We start from the raw sequence: 20,324 nt of genomic DNA on the forward strand, positions 1-20,324 counted from the left end.
TCGCCGAGACGCGACGGTTTTACGACGCGTTCGCGACTGTCGTCTAATTGCCTTTACATGCCTGCGGTACCATCCATGATTTCCTATAAACGCGTGCCTGCTCGTCCTCTTTGCGTTCTTCTCTTTTTCTTTTTTTTTTTTTTCTTCTCTTTTCATTTTGCACGCGGACGTCCACGCACCGATAAAAATAGGACATTACGGAAACGTGCGTCGGTGGAAAAAATATCGATAGCCGCGTGAAGGAAGGTTAAATATAATCCACACGTGGCTCGAATGGTAATGGAACTAGCACGCTACCGATCACAAGTATCCGGACACTTTGGTCGTTTTCTAATAACAGTGCGTGAATTTTACAAATTAACGACTGCCTGTTTTTCTGAACATCAACAGATACTCTAGCTTCGAACTGTGCAAATTAAACAAACCAATCTCCTCAACGTATTTGTATTATCGTTCTGTATTTAATATTATAACTTGGACAGTTTTTCGATTTAAATTTTTCGATTACACATAGAGATTAGACGCATTGCTTACTATCTTTTCGCTGCCAAACTAGCAAATTAATTATCTATTAAGAACATAGGAATAATATAGTTTACTCTTTACTGTACGTATTACGTACATGTCGTTATTTAAATAACATTGATTGTATTAACATCGATTTAGAGGACTCTTCTTCATCCGACTTGTAACCCGAAAATTAAGCAAAATGACAAAGAGTTTCTCAAGTAACCTTTATAAGGTTTGACAGATACAAACACCAATTTCATTACGTATAAGGTTTCAAAAGTCGATCTAATCCTTTTATAATACACTAGTACGCATAGCTAAGCTGATTATAAAGGATAAAATCATTGTTGTTTAATTTGTCTATAATCGTACGTACAATGAAATACACCTAGTGGAAAATAAGAAAGAGTCCGAATACTTTTGAACAGTGCCGTAGGTGATTACAGACACGTGGAGGCATGTTAAGTTTCCAGTGCTTCCGCTAGCGCTAAACTGCTGATCATGATACCGACCATTTGACTGGCCGAAAATAACATTAGCCAACGTGGCTTAGCGTTTTACGACTTCGGTAACCAAAGTCTCATGGGGATATGGGCGTCTGTATGCTTAGCCGAGTGATATAGCAATCGTTTATTTCGGGAAAGATCGTATCGGCGTTTACAAAGGGAAATAGTGCACAGACCCGAGAAGCCATTGTAAACAAGCAATCTTTTGACTATAATAGAAGTAACGAGGATCTATACAGTTTCGCGTGAACCTGAATCGAAACTACGTTCGTTATTCGAATTTGTCAAGCGACCGTGTAATTTGCGTAAAGACACGACCGAAATTTGTGATCGACTGTTGTTGGTTCGACTGTTTCTCGAAATGGGAGCGATCGACGCGGCAAACTTGCATCGACTTTGAAAACTACGTGTTTCGATAGAAGACAGATGGGAGGAGGAAATTCCACAGTTTCGTTATCTGGCTCGTTGAACGCTTCGTTGTACAAGAGAACCACCTCCGCACGACCGATTGACCCTCGTTAATATGCACCGGTTAAAGAAGAACGCCATCTTGAAGCAGCCCTCGGGCGATGCAACGTGCATCCGAAGAAGGTAAGCTGCGTCGACGACCTCGAGGTGCACCGATCGGGGGCAAAAAACCGAGCGAACTTGCTCGAATTTCTTCAGAAGGATCGGATACTTCGGAGAAGAAAAAAGATTCACGGATAATTGAAAAATTTCAAATAACCAGCAACTGTCTGACTGCATCGTACAAATTTAAACGATGCCGCTGAAATCCAAAAAAACCACGGGATTCATTGTTGTCGCGACGATGAATTTCTGAAAGAAGCGAAATTTGTAAAGTTTGGAAATTTTGAAACCCATAGAGACGTTCGCTTTTAACAGCGGAGAAAGAGCGTTTAACATTTTTTGTAAATGTCTCGTAAACGGAGATGAAACACGAAGAAGCTTACTTACGCGTTGCGAATAAATGAAAATTTTCAAAATTTGGAAGGGACGCGATTTCGGTGACCTTCTCCCTAGTTCTCATCCAGGGTTTAGTTCTAGAGACGCGGAATCGTGGCAGCACTGCCAGCGAGACTCGAAATCAATACTCGCTGTGCGTGAGTCTGGTCTGTCGCAATCCTTGCAACGCGATATTACAGCACGCAGAAAAATACTAGGGACACAGGTATTGCGTCGTATCGATGACCTGATTCCGATCATCTCTGGGAACGCGATCGCCGCGCGTTACTCCACGTCCGGCGATCTTCTGCGGTCTTCCACCCTTAACGTTAGCTTCGAGTCGATCGAGGCAAGGGGGAGGGGGAGAAAGAAAAGGAATAAAAAGAAAATTAAAAAAAAAAAAACGGCACCATGGTCCCCTCTATCGCGTGACACGCCGCATCGCGATAATTCTCACGCGACCATTTGTACAGATTACCGCAATAGTCGAGGCTGATTGCGCGCTCGAGATTCTTCGCCAACGTACCTACGAGCAATACGTTGCCGCGCGGCTGAAAAACCTGTCCGACGAACGAGAGAAAAAGCAGGAAAACTATAATCGAGCTTGGCATTCGTGGATTCGATGGATAGTTGCCAAGTATTTCGATCATCGAGTCGGTCATCGACCCTTCGGAACCGGAAAAACAGACTTACGAAACATAACTTCGTGTAACAGAGGAACGAATCCTTTACCGCGAAGTTGCCATAATCTCATGTTACCATCGAACAATGCACTTCAACCATTTATCAGAAATTTTCCGTTCTAACGTGAGATGAAAAAGAGAAGCAAGAAGAGTACTTCTTGATAGGTATCTTGTATAAAAGACAAGTGGAACGATCAATAGACACAAAGCTGGCGGCAATCATCGACGAGGCAGGAGATAATCTCCGATCGCAATCGTAATCAAAGGTTGGTTCTAGTCAAGTCGGTACGAAAAGGGTCGTACGATGGAGAATTTTATGGTAGGGTAAGGTTACTGACCTCGGTGGTAGCGTTATCGAGCGGGTCAGTGGGTCGCAGAACCACAGAGCATATCACTCCCCTTCCCTCACCCCCGGCACCTCGCAAGCCCTCATCCAGATCTCCTACCTCTCACCGTTCCGGATCCTCCCGTGGGAACGCAGCCGAATGTGCGCGCCGGACTTTTTCAACTTGCAGGCAACGCTTTCGCGAAACACGGCCCGCTTCTCCCCTCGCCTCTGTTTCATGGAATTAAAAACTTATCGGAACAGAGACACGATCTTGCGGTCTCGTCAAAGAAGAGTGGGAGAATCTACGAGTCAATGGAGAAGGTATCGCGATACAGGGGAAGGGAGACGCGTTGAAAGTGATCGTGAAATATCGACGAAACAAACCGTGAGACTTTGCTACCCGAGAGGGAAACTTAAATGGTAATGAATTACACACGACCACCAGATCTATAGGGAAAAAAGAAGGATCGGTACGAGATATCGTTACCCTAGCGATCACGAAATTATTTTTTGAATTTACGATTGCGGAGAATCTGGGTGTATGGTACGGATGGCGGATGTATAGTACGATATCTTGCCGAATGATATCTTATGCCGAATGACAGAGTACGATAGCGTACTCGAGTTTTCGGGAGAATTGATCGCGAAAAGGGCCGCGAGGGGAATTCGCGATAGCGCACGCGTTTCCCATACAGAAATTCGCGTAGACAAAAGACACGGCTCCCTCCTGACGACGACGATGCAGGACGAGTTACCGGCAAAGGGTGCTTCACCGATTCTTGTTAACCATAGACAGCGGACTGTGCTCGAACGGGAGGAGGAGCTCGTACAAAGACTGCTCGTAAATGCATCGATGCCAGGTCTTTAGCATCCACCACGTCCGGGAGGCTGCAAATAGATGCGAAAGGATATTTAAATAACGCAAGATGGGGATAAAAATGGAAAAAAGAGGACGTTGCCTCAATGTTTATTCAGCGTTTATCATTGGCGGGTGTGAATGAACACGGTCGCTAGAGACAAGACGGTGAAAAAAGCTACCGGAGAAGAGGGATTTTTGTTGGCATTGCGACTTCCGCTATCGTGGTTCCGCGAAACGCGTGGATTAAAAAGAGGTCGGCGAGAAAGGCTTGGAAAAAGATTGAAGAATCAGCTCTGACGTTGCTTTTCGTCGCGGAAAAACGACTTGCAACGACCGTTGCGAGGATACAGATTCGTCAAGCAGATTGGCGAAGCACGCGGGCTCGCGACGCTACTCCGAAAACCCAGTGACCGCGATTACGAGCAACGTCGGTGAGAGTCGGGAGACGAAACGCGTGGAAAAGCTAAAAAGGAAAGCGCGGATCGAATCAAGGAGTCGGCCTTTGGCCCGTAATTGACGTTGAATCGAGAAAACAACTCGAATTCGTTCGGAGTTGCGCGTGGTTATACGAGGAAATGGAAGAAAAAAAGATAAAGAGGAAGAAGAGTAGAAGAAAGAGAGACGAGGTTGGAAAAGAAAACAGAGCGGAGCAGGAACGAAAACGGGGACATGGCAAGTACGAGGAGAAAAAATTCATGACGTGACCGAAGATTCCGAGGGAACAAAAGGAGTCCCAGCTTCGAGGTAGCTTGGTAGCCGAGAGGAGTCGTGGTGGAGGATTCTCGTTGGATCTCCGCGTACGAGACCACAGTCAGGGGTGGAGGGAATGGAATGCATCGAAAAAGGAGCGGAGGAGCGAAAAGGGTGAAAAAGACAAGAGACACCGTAGGGAAAGATCGCGAGAAGGAGACGAAATATATTGGGGAGAAAGAGGCCAGGGTTGCGAGAAGGAGATAGGCGAAAAGAGCGATATAGAGTGAAAGCCGCGGTTCGTAGTGCGCTTGTGCAAGAAGCTGCCGCTGCCCGGGAAGAGACCTCCCGGCCAGCCTCAGTCTCCGGGATGCTGGGGGCGGCGATCGTGATTCTACCCCCATTTCATCGTGCTCCGATAACATAGTCCATCTCGCTCGGCTCCTGTCCATCCGTCCATCTCTCGCTCTGCTCCCGTTCCTCTCGGATTAACCCTCGACGCTTGTGTTTACACCCGCCATCGTAAGGTAGACTCCCTTTCGGTGTCTACCTTACCATCTTTATCATCCGCTCTTCCATTCCTCTTTCTCCCTTTCTCCCGATTCCACGTTCTACGCGACTTACGAATCCTACGCGCCTGTCTTCCTCCTACTCTCCTTCCCTCTCTCTCTATCCCCATCCTCCGTATCTGGCCCTTGCCCCCTCTCCTCTACCGTCAGCATCAACTTCCTCTTTCTCTCGCCGATCTTCCATCCTCCATCCCTTCTCCGTCTCTCCGCTTCACACCCTTTTCCGCCGAACCCTGGGTGCAGTCACCGCGAGAACCTTCAGCCAACCACCTCTCTAGCAGGTGAGCTTTCTTGGTCGCGTACTCGGTGACTGGATAGTTCGTTGGTTCGTTCGTTGGTCCGTCGTCGGTTGGTACGTCGGCGTTCGTCGAGGTGTGTGCATTGCACTCGGTTGGTAATCGTAGCCGCGCGTCGCCCGTCGCCTGTCGCCCATCGGCCGTCGCCTGTCGTCGTGCTCGTCATCAGTCATCGGAGCGAGAGTGCTCGATCCTCCCAGCCTCAGGTTCGGTCGTGTGCACGGGATTTTCCATTAGCTCGTTCAACTAAGTGCGCGGGATCAGAGAGAGAGAAAACCTTTGGGGTGGTCCACAGCTTCGTTCCTCCCGACGTTCTTCTTTCCCAACTCTGATCGCGGTCCTTTCTCTCGCCCTTTGGCCACGCTCCTTCCTCTCCCTTCGCCCTCTGTCGCGCCTTTCTCTTCTCTTTGTTTCCTCGCGTTCGATCGCGACTACGCGGTCGCCGAGCCGAACCGCCCTTTCAATTCCAGCCCCAAAATCTCGCCCGACCCTTCCTCTTTTCTCACACCAGATCGGGGACCAGTCGACCGTTGGTCGATAAATTTCTTCGTCGGGAGTAGGGGAATAAAAGTAGCGGGACGCGTTCTTTGTTGATAAATCTTTTGCTAAAAAAAAAAAAAAAAAAGAAAAAAACCACCGACAACCCCCGAAAAAAATCTGTCAATCTTACTACACGCGTTCGTCATCCGTTCCGTCGATGTTCATTTATACGTGTCTCATTAAAGTTCGTACACTATCATTCATCTGATCCGAGGACCGAGGTGAGGCGCAGCAAAAAGTCCAAGGGGCGAACGCGCAGGCGTGATCCGCGGAATCGAATAAACAGAGAGCAACAATTTGGGGAGAGAGTTTTTGACTCGCGCTCGCTGCCCTCATTTTCGGAAATGGTGTCTCGAAACCTTCCAACCGTGTCGACTCTCTGGCGTTTCGCGCCCCGATCAGCTTCCGTTCGCTCTGTTCGATCCGATATCTCTCTTTATTCGCTACTATCGAGGCAGTAGACGAGCTTAGTGTCGAAGCTTCAACGACGAGGGGAGGATTTTTTAGTCAAAATATCGTGGACACTTCGAACGGTGCTCTAGTTGTTCGCCAAAATGGCGGCTGTGTCGTAATCGAGCTTCTGTCGGAGTGGGAATCTCGCGTTTGGATCTCAGAATAGGAAAATCGTGGTATATTCCCGGTGAGATCCAGCCGTGTCTTTTGCCGATCGTTAGGGTCCATTGTGAGGGGAGAAGAAATCCGCGATGGTGGGTGGTGGTGATTGCAAGGTCGCCACTGTGGAGGTGGAGGCTGCCGCTGCAGACAACACGGCGACGCTCCCGGTGACCAGGCCTCTGAATCCGCAAAACTCGTCGCCAAACGCGCAGGACAACGCCGAGAAGAACAACGCGGCAAACAAAGAGATGGAGCTGAAGAACGTGCGCTCGACCCCAGCGAAAAAGTAAGACCGGCTGCCGTAGACGTAGAGAAAAATCATCTGAGAAAGCAGGGCCGTCATTTCCATTAACGTTTCTTTTTCTTTTCTTCTTTTCTTTTTTATCATTTCCTCGACACATCGCTTGTCCCAGTAGTAAATGCAACGTGACGACTGTCGCGTCCTTTTAGTCGACTCGATTTCCTTTTATTTAACCGTCGTGTCAATTTGAACTACGTCAAACGTGTCGGAGCATGAACATCGGTCGTTTGCGCATTTTAACGAGGGATTAGCCGAACGTTACCGTTTCTTTTTTCCACGGCGCAATTACGAGGAGAAACGGGACTAGGTCAAGAATCCACTTGACCAGAGCTCTCGTAATCTGCACGCTAACGAATGGTAATTATCTAGGAGCACCAGTTGAACCTCTCTGAAAATTCTCGCTTTTCGATTCTTTGTTACGCCGTCGACGTTTGCTTTAAATTACCCTCGATAACAGGATAGTTAAAAATTCATAGGGTCGGGGAGAAACAATTTGTTGTTTAAATGGAATTAACAAACATCGTACTATAGGATAATTAGGTCGACCTAATTAAAAATTCCACGAGCGAACTCGCGAACATTTTCTCGATACTTCGTGTTTATGGCTCATCGAAGGAACGTGGGAAAGTATCGTCATTCCATCGTGGAACGTTCGATCAGCTACCCGTTCTAGAATTTCGATAACGCATCGATGAATACTGGGCCGAACGTCGCCCGACGTCGGGATGTCCATGTTGGAAAGCAACTTCCGGAAACACGAGCACGCAACATATGCAGTGGATCCCGGAAGAGCGATTCTCTGTTAGACGGCTTCCGCTCGAGAACGTCTAAGCAGACGCGCGTGTAACGATTTCCACTCGCAAATCGATTCAACGCCTCGTTTTCTACACAATGGCTTTCGTTTATCCCACGATGTGACGCTTTTCAAAGCACACCCACGATTAGTGAGGAAAGACAAGAGATGAGGACTGATCGAATGAATGTATGGCTGCTTCAATGGGCGCAACGAGAAAAGAATACAGAGCCCCGTAATGCGTGATATAATCGAGAGAGAACCCGCATGTTAAATAAATTTCACAATACAAATATCTGTATATCTATGCAACCTTAGTCCAGTCATTAATATTAATAAAAGAAGACTATAAAAAGATATTCGTAATCAGTGACAATACATATACATCATACATATACAAATAGTGTTTTTTTTTCTTTTTTTTTTCGAAAGAAAGAAACAGATAGGATAGCAAAATCGTTTTACCATTGAGAAGGAAAGTCTATAGATGGAAATAATCCCAAGTCCGCAGACATACAAATGTCTAATATATAAACATCAGTCGGTGCAATTTTCCAAGTGAAGGAAGATTTAAACAAAATTTGTCTCCTACTATTGGTAAAAGACGATAAGATAAAAATATTGCGAGTAAATATTTTGTGCGTAAAACATCGTTCTCCATAGACATACCATTCATTGCAGGATACTCTGTGTATTCGACTCGAAATGGCGGCTTTCGTCTGCGTGTCTATTTACGACGCACTTCGTTAGCTGTCGCGCTGCTGCCTATGAAGCGTCTTGCGTCTAGTGTGCATTATACGCGGCCCCGAGTTATGCACTCGCGCACGTACACCACCTACTACCCCAGGCTGAAAGAAGTAACTAACCGACCGAGGTTGCGGCCACGAACGAATGGAAATCATTCTCGAGAAAGAATCGAGGAAGTGGAGCGCGAACGTATTTCGAGGAGGGACGGTATACGTGTGTTTTATCTTCGATATATCGAGCTAGTCCAAGGGAATAGAGGTGAGACAGGCCGACGAGCATTAACCCTGGAACGCGACGACACCTTTTTTTTCATGGAAATTGATGAACGCGTGTGAAGCGTAAAACGAGAGGCAGGGGAGCGCTCGCGTGTTCTCCTCGTGATCGTGGGATTAGAGAATCGTGAAAAAAAAAGAACGAGAGGACAACTGTCTATAGGACGGTGAATGAAACCTCTTTAACGCCTACGATACGCTTGGAGATGTAATAAAACAGAAAATCTTGCGCCCAATCGATGAATTAATTTCCCTTCCTTACATCGAGAGAACAACGAGTGGGAAAGAGACAAAGGAGAAACTCATACGGACAGCGAACATCGATCGGTTGATAATGGCGCGAACTAGTTTCGCTGGGATTTATAATTTATTACTATCGATCGAGCGGTAAAGTATGACAGTGATACGACGATGTATAGATGCAACACGGCCGAGCAATACCTTCTCGAATTACACAGTCGCAGTCGCAGTCGCAGTCGCAATTGCATTAACACGGGTTGAAAGCGACGCTTCGTCCGTCTAGAGTCTAGACGCTGAGACAAGACAGTATTACGGGTCTCGTGAACGTGACTGTACATACCTCCGTGCCGCCAACACGACCAGCACGATACGCTCGTAAAACAATCTGTGTAACACACTACCGAAAATAACGCTAAAACGTTCTCGTGAATCAACTACAGTACGAAACAGCGAGCTAAAATTGCCTGTGGTTAAAATAGAAACGAAATTAACACACATTTTTTAAACGATCGACAAAATGAACTTCGAGTATCTCATTGAACGAAACGACGGAACGACGAATTAAATTAAATGCTTGGGCGATGGGCTTGACCGAGAAACGTAAAAACGATCCGACGTGAATATACGTAAACGACTGCTGATGAAGAATACAGCCGTGATTGAACGCGAAGGGGAGAGCGAAATTCGTCGACAGGACACAGATGAGGCGGGAGCGAGTCGAGAGAGCGAGGTATAGAGCGAAAGACCAGCGGCTGAAAGTCGGTACTTCGAAATATCGACCGTGAGGCAGCCTGGTTCGCTCGGAGTCTGTGCTATCCGCCACTGTTTCCACTTCTCGCCGCTTTTCTTCTTCAGAAGTGGAAAAAAAGGCCATACCGCGGGCAGACACGCGCCCTGTCTTCGCTTCTCTCTATTTTTGTCTTCCATCGCTCCGAAAACTTTGGAAATCTTCATCCCTCCAGGCACCATCACTCACCGTCCTTGACTCGTCCCGTTATCTTGCTCCTGGCAAGAGACGTTCCGCGTGAAAAATCTGCGAAATTTTAACGATGATTCGGAGCGACGTTAAAAGCGGAAAAAACTGACTACGAGACGTTGCTTCACATTTTACGAGTATTCGTCGATAGAATAAAAGACACGAGTTTCTAGTGTTTTCCTTTTCCTTCTTGCAAAAATTATTTCAACGTGGTAAGTGTAAAAAGTATATTTATTATGTAACGCAAAGACTTCCAAGTTAAACGAAGAAGAAAATTACGTAGGTAGATGGTAGGTAGATGGTAGGTAGATCGCGGAAATATCAACGGGTTATGGTTAGAGAAAGATACAAAAGCTGGATGGAAAAAACTGATTTCGTTGTGTCTCGCTAAATATCACGATTCTTTATCCGGCCCGCGATGTAATCATCGAAGAGTAGAAAAAAATGCCTTACACGAGTGTACAGACTCGTGCGGAACACAATAAAGTCTGCGCTCCAACCCCTGAAATGCCAGCGTGACAAAGGGTGGTTAAGCCCTTCTCGACGAAGATGCACCATACGTCGCCGAGCCCCTGATATTCCCGTGCAGACGTCGCGACGCGGTGCAATCGCACCGCAAACGCTCCGCGGATTTCGAAATATCTCTTTGCTTTTTCTTTCGCTCGTATTCATGTTATTATCGTTTTGATTGCGTGCGCGTCTGCGTCATCTTCCTGTCAGGTAGGTCGCAGGAAGAAACCGGTTTCTCGCGCGATTAATTTCCAACGAGATCGACCAGCAACGCACTCTCCCCTTCGCGTACGCAAATTATCGATTTCGCGACCTAACCTTTAATGAGAAAAGAACGCCGTGGCGGACGAACGGTGCAGAAGCGCGAGAGTTCGAGGTGCAGCGTCGCTGAACCTTGCATCGTCGGAAGAAAATTTTTGAACCAGTTTGAGTCAAGAGTTTCGTGGACTGGCGTATGCGAACGATCACGATCGAAGAGTCGAATGGAGATGGTGGAATACGCGAGTGGGTAATGCGAATGATCGAATAAACAATTTACGGGAATAGAGGAAGAAGAAGAGCGAAGGAGGTTGTGAAGAATCAAGCAGAGTTCGATGCTCGGTGGTCCAACGTACGTTCGACATCGAAAATAGCATGCCAGTGAATCGAGTATCCAGTACAGCAGTCGGCGCTGGCAAATAATTTACTCGGATGCAGAAGTATAAATACGGCTCGACGTTGACTCGTCTGTGATATTCGTAGCTACGAAGTGGAAAACGCTTGTTAGAAAGAAAAGTGTCGCGTGCGTAAAGTAGGCTTCGATCAATTCGCGATGGAAGTGGAAACAGTGCCGTGTATGGAAAATAATAACGTAAACAGAGCCGGGGGTGTTCCAAGGCACGGTAGTAGGGTACAAATAGTCCGAAAGACACGGTGAGACTCGAGGAATAACGAAATTCTGATCGTTGGAGAGACGCAACGATCGCGATAATCGTGTTTGATTCGCGTTGCTCGACAGATACGCACGAGTTCTCGTTCTTTTTTTCTTGCAGGACGTCGCTGTTCATTATCATGAGTTTCATCTACGCGAAACTACTGGTGGTCGTATGCATCGCTTATGTGATAAGCGAGGTGGTCACGCACAAACTGCCCCTGTATTACTACGAGGGATTCTTCACGTATCTGTACGGTGTTAGCATCTTGTTCCTGTTGTACGTGTTCTGCTTTCTACTTCAAGAAAGCGCCTGCTGCTCGAGAGGCAGCGATACGCCACCGCCACCTCCGAGGCCACCGAAACCACCTAAGGAACCGAAGGAGAAAAACAAGAAAAAGGACAAAAAGGACAAAGAGCAGAAGTCGTCGAAAAACAAAAAAGAGTACCAGGTCGGATTTCAGAGATCTTCAACTTTCTTTTATCGTACTATCTTAAGTATTTTATTTTGCTTCAGATATATCGATAAGATCGGTTTAACTTGTCAACGTACGAGCAAGAATTCGTAATTCATTTACAATAGCAACTAAAAATACTAGGATGAGTCACGTAGCGTTAATAATTTCGTTTTAACGGTTTTCGTGGTTTCGGTTCTGTAAAACGAGTATCGAACCGATACGACGTCGCGATTTTAAAAGAGACGCTGACGTAAGTGGGTTATCTGTCGTCGACGACTATCTATCAAAAGGCGCGTGCTACAGTTCCCTCATTCATCGTCACGCGAATCTTCTTGCAGACTGAAACTCGACAGTCCCATCCTCGTTAAAGCTGTCCTTTCGGTATCGAGACAGTATTTAAAAAATCAATTTCAGCCGCGAAATTAAACGTAGTTCGATGGTGTAGTTGGCTGGTTCAGCTACCCGTTGAATTTCACGACGATTTCCTGAGAGAGAAACAATTGATTTAGGACGCCGCTGATGTGGAGGCTGGCGTGGCCACACGGGCTCTGCGAAAGCGGAAGACTTCGCAAAACGACCAGAGTCATGGGAGCTTTTTCCTCAGAATCGGAGCAATTGGTGAGAAAATTGAATTTCACATTTGAAATTCAAACGTGAGTTAGATTCGGACTTAAGTTTAACTCGAATTTCCATTGAAATTGAAATTCAAATCCAAGTAGAACGACTTATTTCGAAAAACGAATTTTACTTCGTTTGTCCGTAGCTTTTGGCTTGGGTACGATGGTCTACAATGGTTTAGAATTCGGCACATTTTTCGAGGTACCACCCACGTCACCGTGTTACCAGATTCTTCAGGGTGTGAATCCGGTTCTGCAAATGATTTTCACGTTCATGCAGATGTATTTCATCTTCATGAACTCTAGGGTAGGTAGACGAGCGTATCGGCAAATAACCGTCATCCTTTCGCATAACTTCCGAATATGAGATTGACTATCCGTTTTCCCAGCTCAACATTCATCGGTTCAAAGTGATCGCGCGTTTCGGGCTGATGCACGTGGTGGCTACCAATCTTTGCGTCTGGATTCGTACTTTGGTATTGGAAAGCATCAAGGAGATCACGAAGCATCATCAGAAGATGGGTCAAGTCGAGGCGGGCATTCTTGGTAAATTCTCATTATAAAGAAAGATCAACATTTGAGAAGTATTGGGAGCAAAACTGGACTAAATCTTACGTGGCCACGATATTTAGAATATCGATATTTAGAGTAGAATGGAATATATTAATTTATAATAAAAGTAAAAAAACAATATTTTACATGTATTTGCAAATAAACGTTTGAGATCTATCGTTTTGTACAAAGAGAGATAGAAATCGACAAAGTTTACTATATATGCGCCACAATCTCAGCTACGAGAATCGACTGGTCAACACAGTTTATTGGAATAGATCGATACTGCAAACTCGCGTTAAAAAATATTGCTTGGTTCGCTGTTACTCTCAATGCTCCAAGCGACGTAAAAATAAGCGTCCCAAGAAATTTCGCTAATATCGTGATCGAATATATTTAGAGAGCATCAAACAGCATTCGATGAGAAACGCGGGAGCCATATTGGGAACAGCACCTCGGGATGTGGCTCTTTTGCGCGAGGCGCCATTAACCGCCACGAGGTCATCGACCGTTTCAACGTCGGTCGCGAGCACGATAGCTGCCTCGTTGGGTCGAGTGATGAGAACGACGGCAAGGGCGATCGCGAGAGCTGTCACGACCCCAACGTCGACCACTACTACCGCCTGGAACCCTCCGATCTCAACGACTACTTCCACCTCAACTCCCCAGCCGAGTTTGACTACAACCACTGCCAACACTTTGTCCACTTTCCTAACTACGTTCACGTCGAAAGCCACCACCGAGGAAAGGACAACCCCGACTACTCCCAGTACAACCACCACGACCACCACTACTACCACTACCACACCGTCCACCACTTTCTCGTCTTTCTTCATAGAACTTTTTGACGCTCCTCAAGCCGAAAACAAGGAAGAGGTAAGGATACTTCGAGTGCATTTTACGTACGCTGGAACTCCATTTACCGCGACGAAATCTTAATTACGGCCTGATTAAATATTTCGTCCATTGACTACACTTACTTGTACCATACACGAACTTCTATTAAAATGGTAATCGCTTAAAATGATCTCACTTAAATTCAAACGAGCCAGCTCTGTTACTTTCTGCTAATCTGGAACGTCTCGAGCTGGGTGTAACTAAAATTCATTAACAAATAGAATTAACAAATAGAAAGCAAATAGTTACGGCAAAGCTAGATCTATTCTTTCTCTTCGTCGAGGAGTTCGAGGAACAAGATCCGGTCCTTTCAATTTACCATAATTTAAGCGGATTCTAGTACGTACGAACGAACAGTAGCAGCAAGTGAAGAGAATCAGTGCACTCTTATTATATGAATCGTTTGTACTGATTTATATACGATCCTATGTATCTATATATGATCTATAGGATCATTTGTAAGTAGAGCTCTGCACGTTGTGGTAAATAAATCTCGTAATATTATAGATACACCAAATCTTCGATGTGAATAACCAGACAAATAGCAGTGAATATTGGAGCCCGAATTTCGGAGCCTACGCGGAGGCATTAACGGACGAGGAGATCGCATCCAATTCGTGCGGCCGAGTCAATATCATGGGGACTATCGTTCAAGACGCAGAGCCGTATCTGTTTCCATTCATTATCGAGTACAGTTTGATTGGCGCCGCTGTGATTTACGTCATGTGGAAACACATTGGACGACATCCTCGTTGGCCGCATCAAGTGGAAGCAGACCTTGAGCGCCGCCTCGAGGCTATGCTGTCTCGAAGAGCCGTCGCTTTGGCTCATGCAGGTAATTTCATTTATTTTTTCGCGATTAATGCAATCCCAAACCGTTGAAATCACTTAGCATTTTCTTTCAAGTAAAGAAGCATTCATATTATAATTTACATAATGATAGCTCGTCCAAGGTTTCATCTTTAAATGACTATGGTTAAATCTTTGACTTAAAATAACCATTCGCAAGACTGCTTAAAATAACGTTCGGCTAAAGCAGAGCAACACTAAACGAATCTCTCAACGCAAAAATAGGTCACACAAGGGTGGACTGTGTAGGAGCGAGCAAAGGACTATTCTTCGGCCTGTTGCTGTTGGTTGGCTCCCTCATCTGCTTGATCCTCTTCTTCGTGCTGATCCATCATCCGGACTTTGGTCTCGTCGCCATTTACCTAGCGGACGTCTCTCATTGCGTGTTAATGGTCCTGTCAATCGTCGCCATAATCGTCGGATTCATACGGGTGCAGAGCTTGAAATTCAAAGCCGAGGAGCAAAGCGATCTGAACGACATCCTTCTTCGCGTTTCTGGCTTCGGCCTGTTCGTCTACGCGGTGTTCAGCGTGATCGCCGGTTCCTTAGCAGCGTTCACACACGAACCCAATCTTCTGGTGATGGTGACCGGCCTTCTGTCGGTCGCACAGGTGATCCTTCAGATGCTGTTCATCGCGGACGTTTCTCGTAGAAGGGTTCACCTGCCGGAACACGATCGCAGCAAGCCTGGCCGACAGGTAGTCACCTTCCTGTTGATCTGCAACCTGACCATGTGGGTCATCTACACGTTCGAGTCGCAGAAAGTGATGGCGAACCCGGTGCAGCTCGATTTCTACGGGTTCCTCGCCTGGGCCATCGTGCAGAGGGTCACTCTGCCGCTCTGCATCTTCCACAGGTTCCACAGCGCGGTCACGTTCGCGGAGATCTGGAAGACCAGCTATAAAGCGCGTCTCGACTAGACGAACAGGCCGTTCATTGGGATCAATGGCCCGGAGTGATCGTCGTTCGCAGACAGAATCGAGAAAGATTTGGAGAACGGAGAATGACACGAGGCCGAGGTTACCTCTCGACGACAAACAACATTCTTGGCTGCACGATCGATCTCGAGGTTTCGGTCGATCTTTTCGTCACTCGAGTCCATCGCGAGTCAAACACTTGGACAAAGGGATGGATTACCAGCAGGTAAGAGAGGCTTCGAGGTTTCAACGAGTCACTCTGATCAAAACCGATAATTGGACATATCTTGGGGCGTTCGTGGATCGCCGGAGAGATCGGGGCAGCTTCCGGTCTCTTCTTTAAAATCTTGGCGAAAACAGCCGAGTAAGCACGGAACGACGAGCGGAATAGAAGCGACGACGAAGACGTTGCTTTTACGGTCCTCGTCGAGGAAAGAACGGGAAACTCGATCGACGATTTAAAAGTCGGGGGTCAAAGTAAAAGGCGCAGGTGTCGATGCTGCGTGTTCGAGGTCGGGGCTTCGCGAGGAAACCGCAGAGGATCGCGAAGCGTCGTTTTATTTTTTTACGCGCATTATGTATTTTATCCTCGGTTCTCTTAGCTTAAAAAACAGCTTGGATGTTGCTTCCTTGATCGGTAAAGTGAGTCGAGAGAGCACGGATCAGGAGGAACAGGTCGATCAATGACCGCCGAGAAAAAAAGAAAACGAAAATTTTGCATAGGTACAAAGCATATAATTAAACCGATTGTATTCGCCATAAAGCACAAAAAGTTCTAGAGAAAACCATACGAACACAGTGTACGTGCAATACCATTTCACGAAATAGGGCCCATTTCCTTTCACCGTGTTTCACATCTTTTACGATCTCTATATACTGCCGTCAAATTTTCTACTTTTATATATTATATATGTACCTTCGCCCCATCGTGCATCGAGAGCATTTAAGAGATCGCTTCGCTCTTCGACACCTCGGCATCGATCAAAAACATTTTCAATCGCAAATTCGAACTTGCTCAAACGATATCGCTTCCATCGTTCGACCGAGGTGTGCCAGCGATCTAATTAGAAATTTTTCAGTAAAAAGTGGATATTAGCGATCACGGTACCTAGAAGAGAACGAGGAGCGAACGAACGATCTTCTTAACGAGTCACTTCATATTAGCGATCGAGTATATTCTTCGTTAGCATGGCACACGATAGTTTTAGGTAAATAGCCACGTGATCCCTTTCTCGCGGCGAAAAGAAAAAGAAAAAAAAAAAAAAAAAGAAAAAAGCGGGAAAAACGTTGAACAGTCGAAGAAATGAAAAAAAGACGCAGGACTCGATGCAGGAACAGGGTAATTCCTTTTCGCCGCGTTCAAACAAGACGCTTGACGTTTTGATACGACGCTTTTTTGGTCTCGCGAACGATATCTTTTTGTTCCGACGAGCACAAGGACGAAACTCGGCCGCTCGTTTGCCGATCGATCGACAGAAGGAAATCAAAGAATCGGAAGGAGAAGGCGCGCCAAAACAATTTCGACGTTCTTTCTCGTTGCGTGCTGCAAAGTACAAAAACTGTTTCTAACTTTTAGAATCTTTTATCGACACACCCTTTCGACATTCATGCTCCGGAGAGTGTTCCGACGACATCGAAGCGCGTATTCGAATCGAATGACGTGCATGTATAAAAACAAAAAGAAAAAGACAGAAGAATGAACGAGAAAGACGACGACGACGATAGCGAGAAAACAGGAAGAAAAATTGTGTATAAAGAGTAGAGCGTATTCTTCTTTCTTCGTTTTTTTCTTCCTTTTTTGTTCGAAATAAATCCGGGCGCTCGAAACAGGCTCGAGAATGTTCGCACTACGGCGAAGAGGCGAGAAACCACGAATGTAGATTTTATCGCGAGACTAAGAGATTAAAAGTAAAGAAATATCGTAGACGATGTTTTAAGATGGACGTGCAAGAGAAGATTATACGACGATGAAATTATAGTCGGTACACTAGTAGTGAATCTTACATGTACACACATATACATAACACACACACACACATAGTCACACATACCATTCACGGAAAGTTATTGTTAATTAACGTCGTCGATTAGCTTCCAAAGTTATCTCGAGAATCGAGAGAAATGAAAAGAGGTAGATCGATCTTTCACACTTAATTCGCTATGAATATCGTACATTGTAGATGGTTGAGCAAGCAAACCAAGAGAGAACACATGTGTTTACATAGTCGTTATACATTGAAAATCCCTCCACGGATTCCGTGAAACTCAGAAAGGAAAGACTCCAACCCCGCCCTAACAGAAAGCCTCCCCGGTCGAAGTACGTACCTAGCTACTCGAGTCTAAATATTTTAATTCTTAGACATATGTATAGGCGAAAGAGATATAAAGAGCGAAAGGGGGCAATGGAATGATGGAAACGAGGGGGACGAAGTTGTGACACTAGTTATACATAAAGATTAATTATACATAATTGTAATCCGAGACGACATTATTAAAAGGTAATACGATATAAATATAAAAAAAAAATTAAAAAATATATTATATATATATAGATAGATAGATATATTATATATATAAATATATATATATAAATATATATAAATATAAATACAATTATATGGAGATCTTTTATTGACTTCGATGTGCGCGACTGCGATTGGAATGCTGCGTGCGAATATGTAAATAACGATGCACAGTAAGTTATTGTTCAGCAGAGTGTCTGTGAAACGAAGAGCAATTTTGTTGCGAGTTCTGTTCTCGAGGTGTCTTCGATAGAAAGGGGGTGCCGTGTCTCTTTCCCTTAAATTGTGATGCAAAAACCTCATCAAACCCCTCCTTGAAAGTTCAAATAAAAGCAGGTTAGTTTCGTCGTCGACTATTTTACGACCGATCGATCGATTTTAGTCGGAGCGTGTGTCAATTGAAATCGATCGAAATCAATTGAAAACGTGGTCCGCACCCCCTTGCCCTCGATTGCCTCGTTTCAACAACCGTGAATCCGCGAAAAAGCCATAAAAACCGTACACACCCGCGTCCACTGATTTCGACAAACAATCGAACAAAGCAAAGAGAAACGAACGTTCGTTTGGTCTTTCCTCCGCTCGAATCTTTTTCACCGTCGCTCTGCGCGAGGATCAGCGTGTACCACAGATCGAAAGGAAGAAGGGGATGCGAGTCCACGGGGATGGAACAACGAGTGAAGAAGAAATCACTGTGACGTTCTAACAAAAATCTTAGTTAACAAGGCACTGCCACACACAGGACCAACAAAAGTCGAGAAGAGTGATAATGAAGAAGAAAGGCGAAAAGGGAGACGCAAAGGAAACGAAGGTAGCCGAGGCACGCGCAACTACGAAGAGGGAACAAAGAGTAAAGCCAGCGATTTTCGAGCAGAAACGGAAAACGAGCGAAAGATATACGAAACCAGTACCCTTCCAGCGTTTATCGAGAGTGAGTGTACGAGCGAGTCCGGAACGCGTTTGCGCGAGTGATTGAGCAACGGTGCGCGTGCAACACGTTTTTATTCGGCAAACAACGTCTTTGTATACTCTACCCGTGTTCTAGAGAACAGGAGAATCATGGTTCTTGTGTATGTACATCAGTATCTCGATAGTAGCCGTAAGCCTAATCAATGAGTCGCGGATTTGCTTCGAAACTCGTGGAGAACACGCGAATCTTCGATTCAAGAGCTACAGTTAGCTTCTTGGATCAGGTACGGTGGAAAATTACGACTAGAATTACGAGCAATTTTACGAGCAATTGTACGAGAGAAGGATAATTAGAATGACAAAAGGAGTTTGCGCGATCACGCAAACGCACGTAATTATTTCCAGTGACGATAAAGAATAAAAAAAGAAAAATCCGCGAGGGTGCGAACCAACAGCAAATCCGCGACACGTCGTCATTTAACATTACGTAGTGAGTTTTCGATGTCTTCGAGCATAATTACAGTTTGTACACATATACAATACGCGCGCACAACCGACATATTCACCACTCTATCAGATAGATACGATAATACGAGAGCAGGTGGCAAACCGAAGAATTCACTCAAACAATGGGATTAGAGTAAAGTTTCAATACGCAAGACACAAGGATAAAAGTTCTACAAATTACATGTTGTCGTGTATGCAGTTTCTTCAAGTCGAGTAGCGACGATAAGACCGTAAACATTCGTAAAATTCGCTCATTCATCGATTCCCATTTTAATTGTATAACGTTAACACGCCGTTTCATTGTAATCCGTTGAGGTGGTACGATATTGTACCGCCGTCATTTGTAACAATATACGATTATATTGGTTAATAAAAGTTATCTAGATGTAATGTCGCATTTGGCTTCTGTTTACCAGTATTTATTACTTTGTTTTATAATGCATACACAATACAGAGACTACTTTCTCGACGGTAGAATATATATTTATTGACATTAATTTTTATATATATTCCATAAAAAAATTGACATGTTGAAGGTTAAATTTTTTGAAAATATTATTATACGCTAGAAATTATTAGCGTGAGAAGCTAAACAGCGTGATTTGTCGGATGTTGGAATATCACAGCTATACGTATTACAGCCATAAATTATGCACATAGCAAAGATACGTAGAGATATAGAATTCTGATTAATATAGAAATATAGAACTCCAATAACATATACTGTTTTAGACTTTATCTGAAGTAATAAGCTAAAGTTCAATTTCCAGTCACTATAAACGTCGTAATCTTATTCTCGGTATATTAAT

At 45.1% G+C, this 20,324-nt stretch overlaps 1 protein-coding gene across 10 annotated transcripts in view; it reads left to right on the plus strand.

Annotated features, from left to right (window-relative positions):
* The window catches only part of Otopla (proton channel otopetrin-like a), a 34,396-nt gene extending 14,491 nt beyond the window's left edge, over positions 1–19,905 (plus strand). For 5 of the 10 annotated variants that reach the window (XM_072007819.1, XM_072007818.1, XM_072007815.1 and 2 more), the window contains exons 4-10: positions 11,412–11,742; positions 12,258–12,366; positions 12,512–12,672; positions 12,755–12,911; positions 13,318–13,793; positions 14,322–14,649; positions 14,889–19,905. In XM_072007819.1, the coding sequence (XP_071863920.1) occupies positions 11,412–11,742; positions 12,258–12,366; positions 12,512–12,672; positions 12,755–12,911; positions 13,318–13,793; positions 14,322–14,649; positions 14,889–15,583 (2,257 nt within the window). In that variant the 3' untranslated portion in view covers positions 15,584–19,905. Of the gene's footprint in view, positions 1–2,378; positions 6,828–8,301; positions 10,083–10,805; positions 11,293–11,411; positions 11,743–12,257; positions 12,367–12,511; positions 12,673–12,754; positions 12,912–13,317; positions 13,794–14,321; positions 14,650–14,888 lie in introns of those variants that run through there. The other 5 variants (XM_072007821.1, XM_072007822.1, XM_072007824.1 and 2 more) reach the window with 5 other exon arrangements.
* The last annotated feature ends 419 nt before the right edge of the window (positions 19,906–20,324 follow it).

The sequence above is a fragment of the Bombus fervidus genome, chromosome 7, assembly GCF_041682495.2.
Source record: "Bombus fervidus isolate BK054 chromosome 7, iyBomFerv1, whole genome shotgun sequence".
Classification (NCBI taxonomy): Eukaryota; Metazoa; Arthropoda; class Insecta; order Hymenoptera; family Apidae; genus Bombus; species Bombus fervidus.